The sequence below is a fragment of the Sturnira hondurensis genome, unplaced genomic scaffold (genome assembly GCF_014824575.4).
Source record: "Sturnira hondurensis isolate 20B ecotype Veracruz unplaced genomic scaffold, ASM1482457v3 Scaffold0022215, whole genome shotgun sequence".
In the NCBI taxonomy this organism is placed as follows: domain Eukaryota; kingdom Metazoa; phylum Chordata; class Mammalia; order Chiroptera; family Phyllostomidae; genus Sturnira; species Sturnira hondurensis.
Genome location: NW_028094846.1, coordinates 13,036,608 through 13,056,631, shown reverse-complemented (window position 1 = coordinate 13,056,631; position 20,024 = coordinate 13,036,608). Strand labels below are relative to the sequence as shown.

The 20,024-nt window shown below is 35.4% G+C and overlaps 1 protein-coding gene across 1 annotated transcript in view; it reads right to left on the bottom strand.

Annotated features, from left to right (window-relative positions):
• SWT1 (SWT1 RNA endoribonuclease homolog) overlaps positions 1-20,024 on the bottom strand; it is a 79,307-nt gene that overhangs the window by 39,082 nt on the left and 20,201 nt on the right. Inside the window, exons 10-14 of the mRNA XM_037034918.1 lie at positions 14,046-14,139; positions 6,882-7,027; positions 5,250-5,413; positions 3,579-3,717; positions 138-286 (exon numbers count right to left, since the gene is read on the bottom strand). Of these exons, the coding sequence (XP_036890813.1) occupies positions 138-286; positions 3,579-3,717; positions 5,250-5,413; positions 6,882-7,027; positions 14,046-14,139 (692 nt within the window). The remainder of the gene's footprint in view (positions 1-137; positions 287-3,578; positions 3,718-5,249; positions 5,414-6,881; positions 7,028-14,045; positions 14,140-20,024) is intronic.

Below are 20,024 nucleotides of genomic sequence, written 5' to 3'. Positions count from 1 at the left end.
TTCACTTAATAGTTTACTTAATGCCTTTCGTATGTTTGAATGAGTTTACCTACTATCCTTTACCTATATGTTGTCTGCTAACTCCATTCAGAATGCACGTGACGACCTATCTAAACGGCATCCCAAAGATGTCTTACCTCTGCAAGCGTCTGAAGTAGAGTGTTTACTTGAGCAAAGGCCTGCGGAAGAACACCGTCATAATTTGACCTTGTACTGAAGGCATGTAGCAGGCTTTGGGAATCCTGGAGCAGGGATTTCACCGTTGCATAATCTACCTCATTGTTGGCTGGTAACGGAAAATTAAGAAGAAAAAAATTACCTAAGAATGAGTATACAACTTGAAAATATCTTTGGAAAACCAATCTAATATTAATTATGAGCTTTAAGAAGAGCACACATTTACACCGACGAGCCACTCCTGATTTATCTCTCTGGTGTAAAAAGCAACAATTAAACTGACTCGGCTACAGACACAGCTATTGGAGTTGATTCTGGTATTCTTGTGGTATTCAGATTCCAGGAGTTTCCTCAACATGGTCAGTTCAAAGACATACTCTTCAGAAAAGACAGACAAGCACCAAACAAACGAGTTAACTAAAGCACAGATTGTCCAAACTGAGGCCATCTCACCACAGATTACTATGGCGGCATCGGAAGAGTCACATTTTGGCGGTAAGCACCTGAGTAACACGTGGTACCTCTCATAATCAACTCAGTCACAATGCACGGATTCAGATTTACCTTCAAATGTAGAGTAATGAAATGAAACATAACACTACATTTATTGAAAATATAACCTGTTTGCTCTGTGTCTAACACAGTTAGCTAAAAATAAAGAATTTAGGTAACAGTAAGCTGGGGCAAGAGAAGCTAGCAGAATTTTTTCCCCTGCACATTAACAAAGTGAGTTCATCTACAAGTAATAATTCAAAGGTGTACTTTTCTCTTAAGGAACTAGAATTACATTAAAGATTGGTTCTCAAACCAATTAGGAGATGTGACAAGATAATTTCAAAGATTCTAAAAGTTATGAACAATTAAATTAAATAACTTTCTAATGAAAGTTTGATGACATTTTCCTAATGTCATCAAAACTCAAAGTAAAAAATTGTTTTCCCATTATTAGAATAAAATGCTACTAACAATTTTCAAAGGCCTACGAAATAAACCATACTACAGTATGTTTTATTTTCATGTTTACCAGTTTTAGGGGCTGGTAAATTCCAAAACAGCGGCATGGCTTTTCCCCAGTACTATGGGTTAAAACAAATAAAGAAGTCCCCTGTATCACTTATACAGCAAGTATTTGCTTATGAAATACGAAAAGGTCAAATGAAAATTAAAGAAAAAATTTAATGATTAATTATGCAATATTAGGAAATTCTAATCTAATGTGATTTGATGGTTATAGATAAGCTTCTAGCTTTACATTTACCAAACAAATAGTATACTTCCTTACAAAATGCTTTTAGTTACTTTTGAAGTCAATGCCTAGTTTAAATTAGATGAAAGAGATGCTACGCATGAGACAGAGTGGAAATTCGATGAATTCAGTAAATATCTCGAGGAGGAGAAATGGGGTACAGCTTTTTTTGAAGGTGCTTCTCCACTGTAGTCTATGTTCATTAGGGTTTATAGCTTTGAAATAATCACTTTATTTTGTCTTGCAAAAATTATTTATGAAGATTATGAGCAAAAAACAAATAACAGTGATAAATTCAGAACCTAGACACAACATAAAAAGAAAGCTATGTGACTGAAATAACTTAATGTTAACATAAGAACAATAATTATATAAGCTAAAGTTAATATGAAAAACAAAGTCAGAAAAGGCTGCTAGTCATTTTCACCACAATCTTCTATGAAATGATATAAGGGTTCCTGTTTATACTAAAGTTACACATACATGTATAATTCAATAGCAAGAAACTATTAAAGAGACTAAACAAAACCATAATTTATTATTCTTCTAATTCAAATTATCTTAGAGCAGAAGGCACTTTTGCAATTCTATTTACTTTTCTTCACAAGTCAGGAATACTAGGCATCAGATTCTTCTACACCAAGAATCAATAAATAACACACATAATGACTCCAAAAACAATTTTTTAGCGGAAGAAACAGTCACCATCTCTGTACTTCTCCCTACTGCCAGTCAGAGCTGCAGCCTACTACCTCTAAGCTGCACGTAAGAGCAAAACGCTGCCCACCCCTGGAAAAAACACACAAATGGAGGATGGTGGGTAACTCAATACCCCTTTTTTGAAACTCAATCTTGCTCCACATCATTCATAGTTTATGGACCTTCTCTTCTGATAGAACCAAGTAAATTACACCCTTAGTAAAATTTATGCAAAAGTGTTTCTATATATCTTGTAAAACTGCTTTGAAGACGTGTCCAATATGTTGTTCTATGTCTCATATAATAATACCCCTAATAAATAATGTTTATAGTTAAATACAATGCCTGGGAAGTGTCTTTCTTTTAACAATGGAAGCTGAAAAACAGATATTCATCCAACATCTACCTTGTGTAAGTCATAAGGCACTGAGTAGGCATTTTAAATCCTCTGGGTTTTTACTTTGCTTTTTAGAGGCCCAGGAAGACAAAGCCAGCTGCTTGACTTTGGACAAATTGCTTACCCTCAGAGGGCTAGGGTCCTTGACCACAAAACATGGATTTCAATAACATGAGATCAGTGTTTTTCACATGTGCATCTTCTTATCAGAGGAACATTTTTTCCAAATCTTACATGGAATCTCCATATACAACAGGGGAAAGAAAGCTGCCTGGCTAAAGCTGGGGTGGAAGGCCCAGGGCCCAGCACCCGCCAGGCCCCCAGCGACCTTTGCCCTCCAGCTGGTGGCAGCTCCCGAGGTACTTGAAAAACCCCGAGGCTCTGTACAACATGGTTCCAAAACCACCCACTGGGTGGCTGACCACAGGCTCTTCTGGTTCCAAAATTCACTGCACCAAAGCCAAGGATTTCCTATTCCTTGTTCATATTTTAGATAGAAACTCTGATACATTATTTTTAAATCTAAATAATTCTATTTGTGCACTGGAATAAACTACAAAATGTGGTTTAAAATGTTTCCAAACATTATTAGAATTACATATTCACAATATGAAGGAACATCAACAATGACATTAGTAACGGTCACAAACTCCGTGAGCTGCATCCATTCATCTACCTGCCACAAATTCCCTTTGGAAGTGAGAAGTACAAATGATGAAGAACCAACTGAAAACATTTTTATTAATTTATCTTCATATTCCATGGACTACATTTACTAATCTCACTTATTTTTTTATTTTTTTAAGATTTTATTTATTTATTTCTCTTTAGAGGGGAAGGGAAGGAGAGAGGGAGAGAAATATCAATGTATGGTTGCCTCTCGTGAGTCCCCTGCTGGGAACTGGCCTGCAACCCAGGCATGTGCCCTGACTGGGGATTGAACCGCGATCGTGTGGTTCACAGGCCCATGCTCAATCCACTGAGCTATACCAGCCAGGGCTATATTTACTAGTCTCACTTTAATAAAACACAGTTAAAAACAAAATGAAAGATTCATACCTTTACAGAGATTTTCATGTAAGCTCTCAACAGTTAAAAGCAAGTTCTTTTCCATAATTAATCCAAATACAGCCAACCAATGTTTTTTAAAGCACTGTATTAAATGCATTAGTGTCCATGGTGGTTTCAAGTATAGCATCTAAAAAGTATTTAGAAAAAATTAGTATCTCCTGATTTATTTATTATCCCTATTTTTTTTAAAGTATAGTTTTCCTCTGAACAACATGGGTTAGAACTATGCAGGTCAGTTAATTGTGGAGTTTTTCAAAAAATACATATGGTTCTGTAAATGTATTTTCTTTTCCTTATGATTTTCTTAATAACGTTTTCTTTTTTCTAACTTACTCTATTGTAAGAACACAGTATACAATACACATAACATACAAATTACATGTTAACGGATGTTTATTTGTCAGTAAGGCTTCTGATCAACAGCAGGCTATTAATAGTGAAGTTTTCAGGGAAGTTATATGTGGATTTTCAGCTGCATGGGTAGTCAGAAACCCAAACCCCCAAGTTGTTCAAGGGTCAACTGTACCTATTTAGGAATGCCTACATATATTTCTGAGAAAAATATAGTTATTTGAATTCACTTTATTAAAAGTCAGTCATAATCTTAAAATACTTCCATTGCAAATTCCTTTGTAAAACTGACATTAGTATTAATCCTTATATAGTTTCAGAAACTACAAGTACAGAAAGAATACATAGTTCTAATCAGAAGAAGCACATTTTAATTAGAAAATATCGTTAGTCTACTTTTTGACATGGTCACTTCTACAAGAAAAATCAGTCTAATTAATTTCTTATAACTGGTGAAAAATAGACACAGAAAAGTTGTCAATTATAACTGACACCTGCTATACTCTGGATTACAAAGACATGTGTATAAAGAAGGTCGATCATTTAGTGCCACAAAATGTCAGCACGTCCTTTTTTGAACATCACATAAAATTACTGTCTTAGACTCATGAAATACCAATTTACATCAACTGCCCCCTGCAGAAACTTCTGATCATTCTTCCTCTTCCTGATAAATGCAATCAAGAGCAAACACACCCTAGGCAAATATTAGTATCGCATTGAGTGTCTGGAATAGATACAATCTACAATTAATGGGCATTAATGTTGCTCCTAGCTGTAAGTGTGAAGAGCAAACAAACAGTAAACTGAAAAGGCCACCACTGACAAATGTGGTGTTTAACTATTGTAGGAAAGATATGAATCTAAAGAAAATTCAAAATATCTTGCTAGTATGATCAAACTTACACTGTGATTCTCATATTTATATGACATAAGCTAAAATATACCCTTCTTTTTCTGAACACAGCTTCTCAGGGGAATGACCTGTACTAGACATTTGGACCCCAACTAAGTATGAGAGTTTTCCTGAACTCAACTTAAGCTTCATGAGGGCAAACTGTGTGATACACAGAAGATGCACAATAAACATCTGCTCACTGTGAAAAAATGACTAGTAAAACCTAGTCCTCATCTTTTGGAAATGTCCATCATTTAGTTTTCAAAATATTACTTCAGAAACTACAAGACACAAATATAACGTGATATATATTACTATAATAGAGCTTACACGTAATATTTCTTAAAATAGGGTAACCAATCTTTAGCAATAAAAAATAACTTTTCAACTAGTACAATTGAAATTCTCACCTCCATCCAGAGGTTTCCAAAAGCAATTTTCATTTCTGTTTCTAATATTGAAGATAAAGCTGTTCCAAGAGATTTTTCAAGATCAGACACTATGCCTTCAAGTAGAATAAGCAGTCCAGAATTTGTAGATTTTTCCTCATTACTCTCTCCCAAAGATATTGCTTCTTTAAAACAATTAAAAGCTTTATTTAGGACAGCAGTAGTAAATATTTTACATAGGTAATTAGTATCTGGCTATAAATAATAAACATTTTATGTTTATAATTGGTATTTTAATTACATAGAAAACAAACCAATACTTTATTTTAAAAAACAGTATTTAGAAACATGTATCTCTAGTATAGTTTGTTTTAGATGCAACATGAACATATTACACTAACAAATGCTTTATGTTTCTGATAAAGGCAACTAAATAGCTTCACTGGAATAAAAATATAAGAAATGTGCGTGATATCTTAACTACAATTTTAATTTTATTATTTTCAAAAAGAAGAAAAATCATGAGAATGCTTCAATCTATATGAAATATAAAATTAAGAACTATGGGTCAAAATGTGTATTCTGCCAAAAAGTATTAACAGTATATTATTCCAATTGAAGCTCACATCAATAAATTGTTTTGAAAGGTCCAAATCTATGACTTAACTACCTTTATGCCCAACCCTTTAATAAGTTATTATTTTAACTGACATCATTTCATTAACATTACTATTTTGATAACTAAAAACAATTACAATTTCTTTATGGTATTAATTCAAAGTTTCACCATAGAGATAACTAGTTTATCTCTAGTAACGACTTAAAATGACAGTAAAATAATGAGCAAACTAAAACCATGTTACCCCTGAAAAACTATAAATTAGAATATCCTGCTGCTCCTTCTAAATGCCCCTTTGAATATTAGAACTAAAGGAATTTATCACTTTAAAGATCAAATAAGTAGCAAGTGTATACATGAATTTTTATACAATTATACATAAAAGCACATACAATATTAGAGACTTTAATAATTATTTTCTCTACAAAGGGAAAAGGTGGAATGAGTTCTTTAAATTATGTCAGACTTAATATAACACTCCATCAAAGATCAAGCTCTATTATAGAACAGATTATTCTGGGGGAAAAAAGGATTATTCTACTGGGGAAAAAAAAGCCTTTCACTTTTTTAACTATTAATTTAAGATTTAAAAAGAACTACTACTAGAGTCTCTCAAGTTTTTCTATTGAGTTTTTATAGTATTGATAGAAGGTTATAAATACGAAGATAATTTAAAAAAGAAACTAAAAATGTCTCTCTACTTCAAATGAATACGTTCAACAGCCACCATTCATTTAAAAGGATACTTTGTGAGGTACAAAATAGCATGCACACAATGATTATAAATATGTAAAACTGTATGTGAGTAAACAACAAAAATTCAAATTAGTTTGTAAAAGTATATGTAGAAGGCAATGCTTTCCTTTGTATTACCATGATAATTTTCATTTATTTTTACAATTTATGTGTGAGCAAATATTCCAATGTTACTTTAAATGTACATGATAAGAATTTCCTGTTAATTACAATTACTATCGATAATCTTAGTGTATAAAATCTGACACATTTCTAATTATTCATAATAAAAATACTACCTGCTTTCAACTGTTGCTCAGGTGCACAAGGCTGATGACACACAGCTATGCACGAGGACAAGCTTAAGAACTCTGCACTCAATTCTTCTTTACTGAGTGACTTCACACCACTTATTAGGCCTTTGTTTCTTAAATTTCTATCATCCCTAAGGTTGGTTTAGGAGGAAAAAAAACCCCTTTTTTTATAATATAAATCACATGGCAACGCAAAATACATAGGATCTAATCAATAAAAAAAGGATCTAATCAGAGGTTTGTAATTCTCAGCATATATATTAACAAAATTGGACAACTGTTTTAAATAAAGACAAAAGCATTAACACACAATAGAGCCACATGAAATGAGCTGCAGAGAATACTCTTAATTATTACCTATTGTGTGTTTCCCTGGTACCAGGCACTGTTTTAAGCACTTTATGTATATATCATTCCACTTAATTTTCACAACAAACCTCTTAGGTGGAAATGGAACTAATGTTATCCATTATTTCACAGATGAGAAACAGAGGTGTGTAAAGGAGATAAGTAACTTGTACAGAGTTACACCTGTTAAGTAGGAGATGAATTTGAACTCAGGAATATGATCCTCCAAAGAGAAATAAACAGAGAGAGCCACAGTCAGAGAAATAGTTTACACAGGGCAGGCAATTACAATTGTCTCAAAGTGAGCATAGGACAAATGGTATGAATTTGCTATCTGCTGAAAGAAGTCAGTATAATTAGATCATAGTGCAGGGTCTGGCTGAAGTAACGCTGGCTTGAGTGTGGTTGGTGGGGTAACAATATGGGTGTAATAAATGTATAGTTTTAATTTGAACATTTCGCAAAAAATGTCACATGGTACGCTTGAGTGTGATATTGTTGTTACAGAATTACACACTTATGATTTTGTAGTAAGACTGTCTAATGAAAAGCGTTATTTGTGTCAGACCCGGTACATGAGGCTGGTTAATGTGCGTGCAGAGAAAGGCAAGGGCATCAATAAATGGAAAGAGTTTTAAGGGCTTCAATGGGGAAGTGGCATGATCAGATCTGTTTATTACATCATTCTGGACTTCAGCAGGTTTCTAGCTTTTGTTAACAGCCCAGTAGTTTGGCCAGACTAACACTCCATAGGATGAGAGTTAAAAAGATCTGACCCCGTCCCCCACCAAAAAAGCAAAACATTCAAAGGCACTGGAGAGACAAAAAACTGCACTGGTAAAAGATGCAAGTTTGTATCTTTTTGCCTGAGGGTATTCCTCAGTTCATCAATGTCTTACTACAGAAAGCACAGGCTCAATAGCTTGAACTCTCAGAAGCCAATGTTCAGGACTGGCCCGAGCAGACAGAGAAAGTTAAAGGGAAAATGGAGAAAGGAGAAAACCACTGAGCAGGGGAGCCATGAAATCTGCACATAAATTCTGCTGGAAAAAAACAATAAGCTGGCAAGAGACAAAGTAATCAACAGAACCAGACTGAGCTCTGACACAGAGGTTGAAGCTATCTGAGAGAGAATTAAATTTTGATTAGTAGGTTAAAGGTGCTCATGGAAAAGGTAAATAGTATGCAAAATCTGGGCAGTTTCAGCACAGATGAAAATCTTAAGAATCAGATGGAAGTGCTGCAAATAAAAACACACAAAAACAGAGATGGAGAATGCCTCCAACAGGCTCCTTGGTAGACTAGATATACCTGAGGAAAGAAATTTAAAAAACCCTTGAAGACAGGTCAAAAGAAACTAATTAAATTGAAACAAAAAGAGAATAAAAGGTTAAAAAATACCCAAGGAACTATGGGGCAACAGCAAACAGTCTAACATACACACATGAATTAGTCATCTACTGCTATGTAATAAATTATCCCAAAATTTAGCATCTTAAAATAAACAAACATTTATTATCTTACACCATTCCTGAATCTGGGAGCAGCTGGACTGGATGGTCTGGCTCAGGGTCTCTTACCAGGCTGGAGCACGCAGCCACTCAGTTTAACTGGCACTCATGTATGTGGTTGTTGGAGCACCCCCTGCTGGTTCTTGGCCGGAGGCTTTATTTTCTCACCGTGCGGGCCTCTCCCTTGGGCTACTCAGAACATGGCAGTTTGCTTCCCCACAGCGAATGATCCAAGAGACAAGAGGAAGCAAGAGAGTGTCCAAGAAGTTCCTGCTATCATAACCTACTCTCAGAAATGACATACTGTACCGTAACTTCTGATGAATGCTATTCGTCACACAGACAGCCAATTCTGGTACAGAACAGGAGGGGACTACACAAGTGCATTACTATTGGAAAGGCATGAATCACTGTGGTCACAGAGGACACTGGCTACTACAACGTAATTCTGTAATACCAGAAGGAAAAAAGAGGGAACAGAAGAAATAATGACAGAGAATTTTCCAAAACCAAAGACAGACACCAAACCATGTATCTAGCGAGCTCAGAGAACACCAAGCGATGTATTTGCTCTCCCCTAATCACCTCCAACACCCCCCAACACCCAAACATCTGGGCATGTCTGCAAAAACCTGCTAAAACAAACTGCTAAAAAAGCAAAAGACAAATCTTGAAAGCAATGACAGGAAAAAAGACACATTCCACACAGAGGAACAAAGACAACATTTGTAACAAACTGCTCATCGGAAACCATATAAGCTAGAAAAAATGGAGCAACATCTTTAAAACACCAGGAAAAGGTCAGCCCAGATATCATTCAAAAATGATTAAGAAATAAAAACACTGTAAGACAAAACTCAAAATCTCATTGTCAAGAGACTTACACATGCCTAAGAAAGTTGTTTAGGCAGGAGGACTATGACATCAAACAGAAACTTGAATCTATTAAAGGAAATGAAGAATGCTCAAAATGGAATGCAAGATTAAAATATTCTTTTTTCTCATTTTAATTGCTCTAAACAGTAAATGAGTAAAGCAAAAAAACATGCAAATTTATCATTTATAAAAAGGTAAAATCTATGACAAGAGCACAAAAATAGGAGGAAGAAACTGAGAATATTGTCAGATACTTATACTACATGTAAATAAATGTAATATTACTTGAAGGTAGACTTTAATCAAGTAAAAATACATATTATAAACACTAGGGTAACAATTTAAAAAGCATTTTTCAAGAAGATATAAATAAGGCAATAATGGAGATAGAATGGTACCTGAAAAAGTTTACAATTAACCAAGGAAAAGGTAGAAAAACAGATGAAACAAATAGAAAATAATTAGCAAAACTATAGATTCTAATCCAACCAATTATTTATACCAATATGAATGGTATAAATTCATTAAGACAGAAATTGTCAGAATGGACAAAAAAGAAAATACCAAATATATGTTGTCCACAAAATACTTTAATATGAAGACACAGGTTGGTTATAAATAAACGAATGGAAAAAGATACACCATATAAATACTGCCCAAAACAAAACTGGAGAAATAGTATTAATGCTTAACAAAGGAGGCTTCGGAACCAGAAATATTATTAAGGAAAAAGAGATACATTATTCGATTTTCCAATAAGGCAATTCTAAACGATCCTAAATGTGTATGCATCACGTCATAGAGCTTCCTAATACACAAAGGGAAAGGGAACTGAAGGAAACGGACAAACCCGCAGTCATGGCTGGACATCTCAATACTCCTCTCCCAGCTATCACAGGATAAGCAGACAGGTGATCAGCACGGTTTTACAGAAGACTGGCACGACACTACCAGCCAACTTGACCTAACTGAAATTCATAGAATACTACACTCACAAGAACAGAATAAACATTTTTTTAAGATTTTATTTATTTAATTTTAGACAGAGGAAAAGGGAAGGTTAAAAGAGAGGGAGAGAATGTGCAAGAAAAACCTTGATTGGTTGCGTCTCACATGCCCCCAACCAGGGACCTGGTCTGAAACCCAGGCATGTGCCCTGACTAGGAATCGAACTGGTGACCTTTCAGCTCACAGTCTGGCACCCAATCCACTGAGCCACAGCAGCAGGCAGAATATACATTTTTTAAGTGCACATAAATTCACCAAGGTAGACTATAAAACAAACTTAAACAAATGTAAAGGAATAGAAATAATATAAAGTATGTTCTCAAGTCATAAAAGAGTTAAACTTTACAAATCAATAACAAGAAGAAAACTGGAAAATGTGTAAATATTTAGAATTAAGAAATAAGAGTCTACGTACGGATCAAAGAGGAGGTCATAAGGAAGATGATAAAGAACATTTAACCAAATAAATGAAAATAAAAATACAATATATCAAAATGTGTGGGATGCAATTAAAACTGTTTAAAGGAAAATGTGCAGCAGACTCAAATAAATGATCTAAGCTTCCACCTTAAGAAACTAAAAAAAAAAGCAAAAATGCTCTCTTTTGGAAGATTAACAGAACAGAAGGTGTTCTTGATGTAGAGAGTGATGTGTGCTACACTAGTGCATCCGGTGTCAGAGTTAAAATATGTGCATTTCATGTGTGCGTTTCATGTATGTACATTCTCCCTCAAATTACAAAGAACTATATAAAATAATCATACAGGAGGGCAGAGAAGGGATGGAGGTATAGACAGATAACACTAATTTTGATAATTGCTATAGCTGGGTACTTAGGAGTTTTTACTAACTCTTCTTCACTTTGAATATTGTTGGAATTCTCAATAATGAAATGTTTTAAAAATAAAAAATAAAAAAAGACATTGTAACTTTTTGAAGAATTGAATGAAGAACAAGTGTGGAAGCAGAGCAAGTACTCTTAGAAAAGGAAGAAAAGAGAAAAAAAACATGGCTTCACATGGAATTGTGGCAAGAATGATAAAGAAAAGAAGCCCATCCAGGACCCACTGACTAACTAGACATAGATTATGAGGAAAATGAAAGGCAAGTACCAAAATGATCCCTAGGTATCTGGCTTTCAAAGCAAATTAATAGAAGGTAGGGCCTTTTGACCAGAAGGAGAACAGTTTAGAAGGAAAGATCAAGACTTTGCTTTTGGAAATGGTACTTTTCAGGTGTCTTTGAGACAACCAAGTAGAGATATCAAATAAATAGTTGAGCATACTAGTCTAGAACTCAGAAGAGAGATATGGACTAGACACCAACTGTGGGTTGCTGGCCCATACTTGGAATTGTTAATGTAAGCAAAGCATTTAAAATGGTGTATAGTATAGAGTGTTATAGAAGGTTCTCCTATTACTACCATTGCAAATTAATATTTTAATCATCATTCATTTAGGTAACATCAATGTTATCATTACAATAAATAAGTGACTCACACAGCAAGCAGGCTTACCACCTTTTATTAGGGAAAAAATAAAAATTAAAAAACAGGCTCATCTAGAAAAATATTGTGAGAAAAATAAGCTCTGACTAGAAACTTTAGTTTTACCAAAAATGTCACATCTATTAATCACAACAGAATGATGGCAGAAATAATAAAGAACTGATTAAGTCTGGCCAGTATAAGTTTCATTCAAAGTTGAACTAAAAAACAACAATTACACAAGAATTATGCCTCATTTTTAGCTGATCTAAAATTCAAAATGATTAGTGTATTACTAATTCTATTTCAGCCTTGAACAATCTCTGAGATGATATGTTCTAGATTTTTAAAAAGAAATTTAAACCTAGAGATAGAAATCTCCAATATTTCCTTTAACGCCAAAAAGAGTAACATTATCTTTGAAGATAGCTGAAATGATAATTGACCAAGCCCCCTTAATAAGAAAACTCTTAGGGCCACTAAGATTCTTAGAGGCCTAAAAATGCTACTTTTAGGGTCATTTCCACAGTAGCTCCATTTCACAGAGAATTTAGGCATGATCATAACACTGTGAAAACTCCATTTTGCAGTGATTAAAATTCACACTAAAAGTGCTCTTCTTGATTCCTTTAGAGCCTTTTTTGTCTCTTTAAAATTGTTATGAAAGTTTATTTGAGCCAAACAGAGGATCGCCTGGAAACAGAATCTAACAGATGGAGAGAAACTCTTCCCAGAGCCCCTTCTCATACACACTGAATGCAGTCTTGGGCAGCACGATGGCAGTTTCACCTTCGAACTGAGCTATGAAAATGTTAGTTAGAAATGGAGGAAAAGAAGGAAGAGGAAGGGAGGGGAAAACACTCTGAGATCGCACCGTGTACAAGGCACCAATTCCTTCACACACAGTACCTGATTACACACAATAACCTAATGAGACAGGTGTTATTATTCTCTATTGAACACGTGAGCAGACTCAGTTAAGCAACTTTCCAAATCGCAAAGCTGGTAAGTGGTAGACACAGGACTCCAATCCAACTCCAAGGACACAACTGCAGCATAAATGGCCCCTTGCCCAGACACTAATTAATTAACCTTCTTGCCTCATAATCAGAAATGTCAGATTTTTATTTCTCAACTATGTCATTGGGATAGTAAACTTACATTTCTCTGGTTTTCAAAAGTTTTTGGAATATTACATAAATGAAATTGAAAGGAAGCTTATCTACTTGAGATTCAAATCTTGTTCTTCCACGCCTTACACTTAAGAAGGTGAGTCAGTGCAGCGCAGTGAATGCAGTCAATAGTACTCTATTGCACATTAGAAAATTGTGAAGAGACTAGGTCTTAAAAGTCCTCACCATAAGAAAAAAAATTTTTGGTAACTATGTATGGTGATGTTAACTATACTTAATTGAGTAATCATCTAATAATACAAAAAAATCAGATCATTATGCTGTACACCAGAAACTAATATGCTCCGTCAACAAGACCTCATAAAGAAAAAAAAGTAGGAGAGCATTTCAGATCTTGGTCCCTTGCATATGTCATCAGTTTGGCTCAAATAAACTCATTAACATTTAAGAAAAGAAAGGAAAAGAAAATATAGGAGATATAGCTGAACATGTTCACTGGCAGATTTATAAAGTTCTGTGTACATGTTTTTGACTCTTGGTATGGTACATAAAGTATAATTTTTGAAAATTCTTTGGTGTCTTGATCAAGTGGCTCAGTTAGTGTTTATCATCCCACAGACGTCGATGTCTCAATGTCTCAATATCTTGATGTCTCTCTCTCTCTCTCTCTCTACACCCCTCCTTCTTCTCTAACATGAATAAACATTCTCAGGTGAAGATTAAAAAAAATTCCTTGGTATAATTTTCCATTTTAAAGATAAATAAATAAAATGACCACGAAACTCACGTGCACAGAATAACAAGAGAACTAGGGAATAATTCCTGGTACTGAAGACAGCATTTTAATACTCGATCATCATTGTTCTCATCACTCAATCCATCTGCAAATTCAGCAAAAGCAATTATCAGTAAGTGCACTAGAAACTGGAGTGCCATATGAATAGTCTAGGCTGTACTTACATACAAAAAAAATCTAAAACAAACAAACAAAAACCTATTAAATAAAAAGAGGAACATAAGACACAGTAAAACAACACCCTGAAAATTTCGGAATAGAACTCAGGTAGCACATAGATGTGAGGTTGAAAAACTGGTTAGTTTTCTACTAACATGGAATAAGTTATGTCCATCAATAAACTCAAAAAATGTGATCAGTAGGTCAAATGCCAGAGTAGAAACCAAAAGCTATGAATTCCAATCTCAATTCAGTCACTTAGAGATTATTAGTAAATTATGATTACTACATGCTTCAAATGATCTCAACTTAAAGGAGATCTGTAGAGACCACGAGCAACTTGTCCAAAAGCAAGATATCCACTCTCAAGTGTCTGCTTTTCCTTACTCTCTAAGGCTGTAGTACAGGAAAAGGCATTATGGGCCCTAGGCAGAGAACACAAAAAATAACCCCTAACAAATGTTAATCAGTGGCTGACAGGTTGTCCTCCAGCATTCTCCAAGTTTTTTTTTTTTCTTGCTCCTCCCTTTATTTTTTAAAAATAATTTATTCCTTTTTAAAAATATTTTTATTGATTATACTATTACAGTTGTTCTATTCCCCTCCTTCATTCCCCTCCCTCATTCCCCTCCACCCGCAAACTCCCTCCCCCACCATTCTCCCCCCTAGTTTATAACCACGTGTCTCAAGTTCTTTAGATTCTATATTTCCCCTACTATTCTTGCCCTCCCCCTATCTGTTTTCTACCTACCATCTATGCTATTTTCTGTGCCTTCTCCCTTCTTCTCCTCCTCCCACCCCCCTGTTGCTAACCCTCCATGTGTTCTTCATTTCTATGGTTCCACTCCTGATCTAGCTGTCCTCTTGGTTTGCTTTTGTTTTAGGTGTGGTTGTTAATAACTGTGAGTTTGCTGTCCTTTCACTGTTCATATTTTTCATCTGCTTTTTCTTAGATAAGTCCCTTTAGCATTTCATATAATAAGGGCTTGGTGATCATGAACTCCTTGAATTTGATGTTCTCTGAGAAGCACTTTATCTGTCCTTCCATTCTAAATGAAAGTTTTGCTGGATAAAGCAATCTTGGCTGTAGGTCTTTGGATTTCATGACTTGGAATACTTCTTTCCAGCCCCTTCTTGCCTGGAAGGTCTCTTTTGAGAAATCCGCTGACATTCTGATGGGCGCTCCTTTGTAGGTGACTGTCCCCTTATCCCTTGCTGCTTCTAGGATTCTCTCCTTCCTTTTAATCTTGGCTAATGTAATGATGATGTGCCTTGATGTGTTCCTTCTTGGATCCAACTTCTTTGGGACTCTCTGAGCTTCCTGGATTTCCTGGAAGTCTATTTCCTTTGCCAGACTGGGGAAGTTCTCCTTTATTATTTGTTCAAATACGTTTTCCACTCATGGCTGTTTCTTTCCCCCTTCTGATACCCCTATAATCCGGATGTTGGAACGTTTAAAGATATCCTGGAGGTTCCTAAGCCTCTCCTCATTTTTTTGAATTTTCATTTCTTCATTCTTTTCTGGTTGGATGTTTCGTTCTTCCTTCTGGTCCATTCCATTGATTTGAGTCCAAGTTTCCTTTCCATCACTATTGGTTTCCTGTGCATCTCCCTTCATTTCAATTAGTTTAGCCTTCATATGTTCCTCTAATTTGTGACTATAATCAACCAGTTCTGTGAGCATCCTGATAAACAGTGTCTTGAACTTTGCATCTGAGAGGCTGGCAATCTGTTGGTCGCTTAGAGTTATTGGCTCTGGGACTTTGAGTTCTTCTTGTGCCATCTTTTGGGCTGTTCGTGCCTGTTACGTAGCAGGATCGGAGCCCTAGGTGTTCGCCAGAGCAGGGCAACTCAGTCGCTGGGTTGTGACGCTGAATGTGGGGGCGGGGTCAAAGAGGAACTATGGCGTCCTGTCTACCGCCTCCTGCCGAGGCCCCCACAGCTGGCCGGTGCCGCAGCTGCCACCATCACTGAGGCCTGCGCATTTCGTCCCACTGCACGCGAGTGTGCCACTGCTGTCTGCCCTCCACCACTGGGTTCGCCCTCTGGGGCCTGCGTGGTCCATCTCACTGTGCACGAATGTGCGACCGCGGTCAGTCTGCCCCGCACCCTGACTGGGTCTGGTCTACCAAGATCAGGGGATCTGTCCTGCCCGACCCTGCTCTGCTGCTGGCTCCGCCCCTCTTACCATCCTGGTTGAATGGTTCGTTGTTGTGGGACTTCCGTATAATTCAATTTTCTGTTCTTTGGCTGTGTCTTTGTTCTCCAAACCTTTGTTGTATTCAAAGTTGGTTGTGGGAGAAGGCACAGTGCTTCTACCTATGCCTCCATCTTGGCGGAAGTCTGCATTTTCCAAGCTTTAAAGCAGCTGGTGAAAGTTTGGTTTTTGTGCAAATAATGCAATGTGCAGAAATAGGACCAAAGCCAGTATTTCTCTAGGACCTTGCACTACCTTCCTCAGAACTCCCAGGGTGCTTGCTAATAATATAGATTGCTGGGCCACAGTCCAAGACCCACTGGTGGATAACAATCTTTGGACCCTGGACCCAAAGACTGACTTCAGCCCTTGGGGAATCCCTTACACACTACCATTCAAAACATAATGGCCAATGAGCAGTGTTCCTAGATTATAATGTCTTTTTTTTCCTTCAAATTTTAGCCTATATTACTTAATCCTCTAAACATTCAAATTAAAAAACTCATTCATTCCTGCAGTGAATACTTGTACAGGACTGAATCTGTGCCAGGTCACTGCGCTCCGTAACTGGAGATGTAAAAACAAACTTTTTAGGAGCTCACAATGTCATCGTGAAGTCTAGACAGACGCAGCTGAGCTCAGAACATGAGCCTGGAAGGTATTTAATTCAATTCTTCAATCAGACAACCAGTGAGCCAACCAGACAGACATATATTACAACAGACAATTTTCCGTATTTTAGCTCACAGAGTAAATACCACAATAATGCAAAGTAGAAAGCTCAAAATTAACTCAAAATCATGAGTTAACTTTAAACAACAACTCAGCAGACAAGAGGAGCCTTAAAAGTTATAGTGCACTGCTCTAAAGGTATCAGAGCTCAAAAATATTTGTTCGATCACTTTTTCTAAGATACACAGGACTAAAAAACACACTTAAAATTACAAGAATATTCATGAAATATTTCTTTAATAAATTTTGTTTAACATTACACGTCATTAACATTTTTCAAAATGTTAGCTCTCAAGATATAATAAGCTCAAAATATAGCTTTCCAAATACAGTAAGTTCTCATATGCCTATAGAATTGTATGTAACCTCTCTGTTAGTGAAGTTTCAAATTTTTTGCTTTATAAATGATGCTGTGACAAACATTCTTAAATAAACCACTGTAAGCATCTATTATTATCTTTTTGGATTTATTCCTAGAAATAGAATTATATCTTTAGGTTTCTTGATACATACTGATAAACTGCTTTCCTGAAAAGTTACGAACTTATATTCTCAAAGCACTAGAGCACTGTAAGTGTTCCCCCCAGATGTTGAGAAAAAGTAACTTCTCAATTTAGAAGCAATAAAAAGAAATAAAAAAGTGAAAGATAAATCTAATAAGTTTTATATATAAGAAATTAACAACATTAAAATTGGCCATCAGACAGGAAACTATATGCAGTGACCAAGGGACTGACAAGCTATATTTCTTCCTTTTGTGAATTTCCTATTAGTAATCTTCATCCACTTAGGGGAAAGGGATATTTAGTTTTTCTAATTAACATGTATAAGCTTTTCACATAACAAAGATAGAATTATAACCTATTTCAAGTCATAAACTACTAAGCACTTTATATATTACCTGACATAGAGAATTACACAGATAACCTATTATTCTATCTACAACCTTATAACTAAAAGCAATTTCAGTGATTTAACAAAAATAAGATTAAATAATAAGGTTTAACATTAAAGTGAAACATAGATTTCCAGGAAAACAGAGAAACTGACACAATACGGAAGTCTGATACTACTACTGTGATTTGTCCTCCTTAATCATCAAAAAACATAGACTGAAGAAGTCAAAGCAGCAAAAAAGCATATGAAAAGAGAAAAATCAAAGGAACATAAAAAGCATCTAAAAATAATAAATGTGCCCTGGCCAGGTAGCTCAGCTGATTGGAGCGTCCTCCCAATGTGCCAAGGTTGCAGGTTCAATTCCCGGTCAGGGCACATACAAGATTCGACCAATGAATGCATAAAGAAGTGGAACAACAAATCAATGTTTCTCTCTCTCTCATATCAACTTTAAAAAGTAAAATAAATAAAAAAAATGCGGCCAAAATAACTATTCTAAAGTAAACACTTCAATGCAATTTTCAGAGCTAATCTACTGAAGGAACGTCTACCTAGGACAAGTGCTTCATCTCTCTGTGTCTCCATTTTCTCGCCAGTAAGATGAGGCTGATAAGAGTGTCTTCTACAGGACTATAGGTTTGAATGAGGTATCAGCTGTAAAGCATTTGGAAAAGGGTCTGGAGAATAATGGCCATAAAAATGTGCATATTACTATCATAGTTGTCTATATTATTATATAATAAAATATAATTTGTATCAAGAAACTAAAAAAAATTAAAAATAAGCAAAATTTCTACCTCTTTTTAAGGACTAGGGCTCTACTGAAATAATGGCTTGGATCAGAGGTTAATTTTGTTAATTATGTAGGTGTTTAAAAAAAATCTTTTCTGTTAGCAGCACATACTGAAGTATATATAGGTAAAAATGATATGATGTGATCTTTGGGATTTACTTCAAACTATTGCAGAAGTTCCAGGAGTTGAGGGAGAATAAAAAAAGGAGATGAGAATAAACAAGAATGGCAAATGTTAATAATTACTGAAAATGAGTGATAAATACAAAGGGATTCATTATATTATTCTCTCTCTGCCCGCATTGGGTATTTTACATAACAAAAAGGACCATCTAAGGTATTCAATTTAATATGTTTTCAAATATTTTAGCATTTTTAACTCTAATAAGTGATATTTGTGGTGTTCCTTTAAAAGCTCTACAAAATACATGAAGCTCCTACTTAGAAGACGTAACTATTGTAGCTAGAGTACACTAAGAGCTACTACATATTTAGAAACAGAAGGAATGAACGAATAGTGGAGACTCATTTTCTTCAAACACATAAGAGTAAGCGGCTGTGCCAAAGCCCCTCGGCACCAGCACCATAGTGATATTCATCGTAGGCTGAATTCTTTCATATTTTATGGTGAATACGGGCACTGTAGGTGAAATAAATTCATGGCATTTAAAACAGCACAAATCTACATATATAAGTAATTCTGAATTGGGAGAAACAATGCTTTAAAGAATTAAATAAATCCTCTAAATAGATGTATAAACTCTGCAGAGGCAACAGTGTGGCTTGACACACAGATTTTTTTTTCATTAAAGTTATATAAAACATAAAGAGCATACTTAGGTTCTCAGACCAGAGTGATTTAAAAAATGAATTAAACTTATAGGGAAAAAAATGAAACCAGGAGAAAATCTATAGATCTTTATTATAATAACACCTCCTTGTCACAGAATTTGACAAACTAGAGGAGAATAATGCCTGCCTCTGCATTATACTAACAACACGTAGCGATGGGTTAGAAACTCAGATCATTTATGGGTCTCGTCACTCAACAGTGGTATTTTAAAAAAGAATCCAAGTAGTGTTATCATACACAGCTACACACACAGAACTATAAACTGTATCTGTGAAATACAGACATGAAGTCTACGAGAAACATAAAAATAAAAACCAAAGACCCCCAAACCAAGCCTAA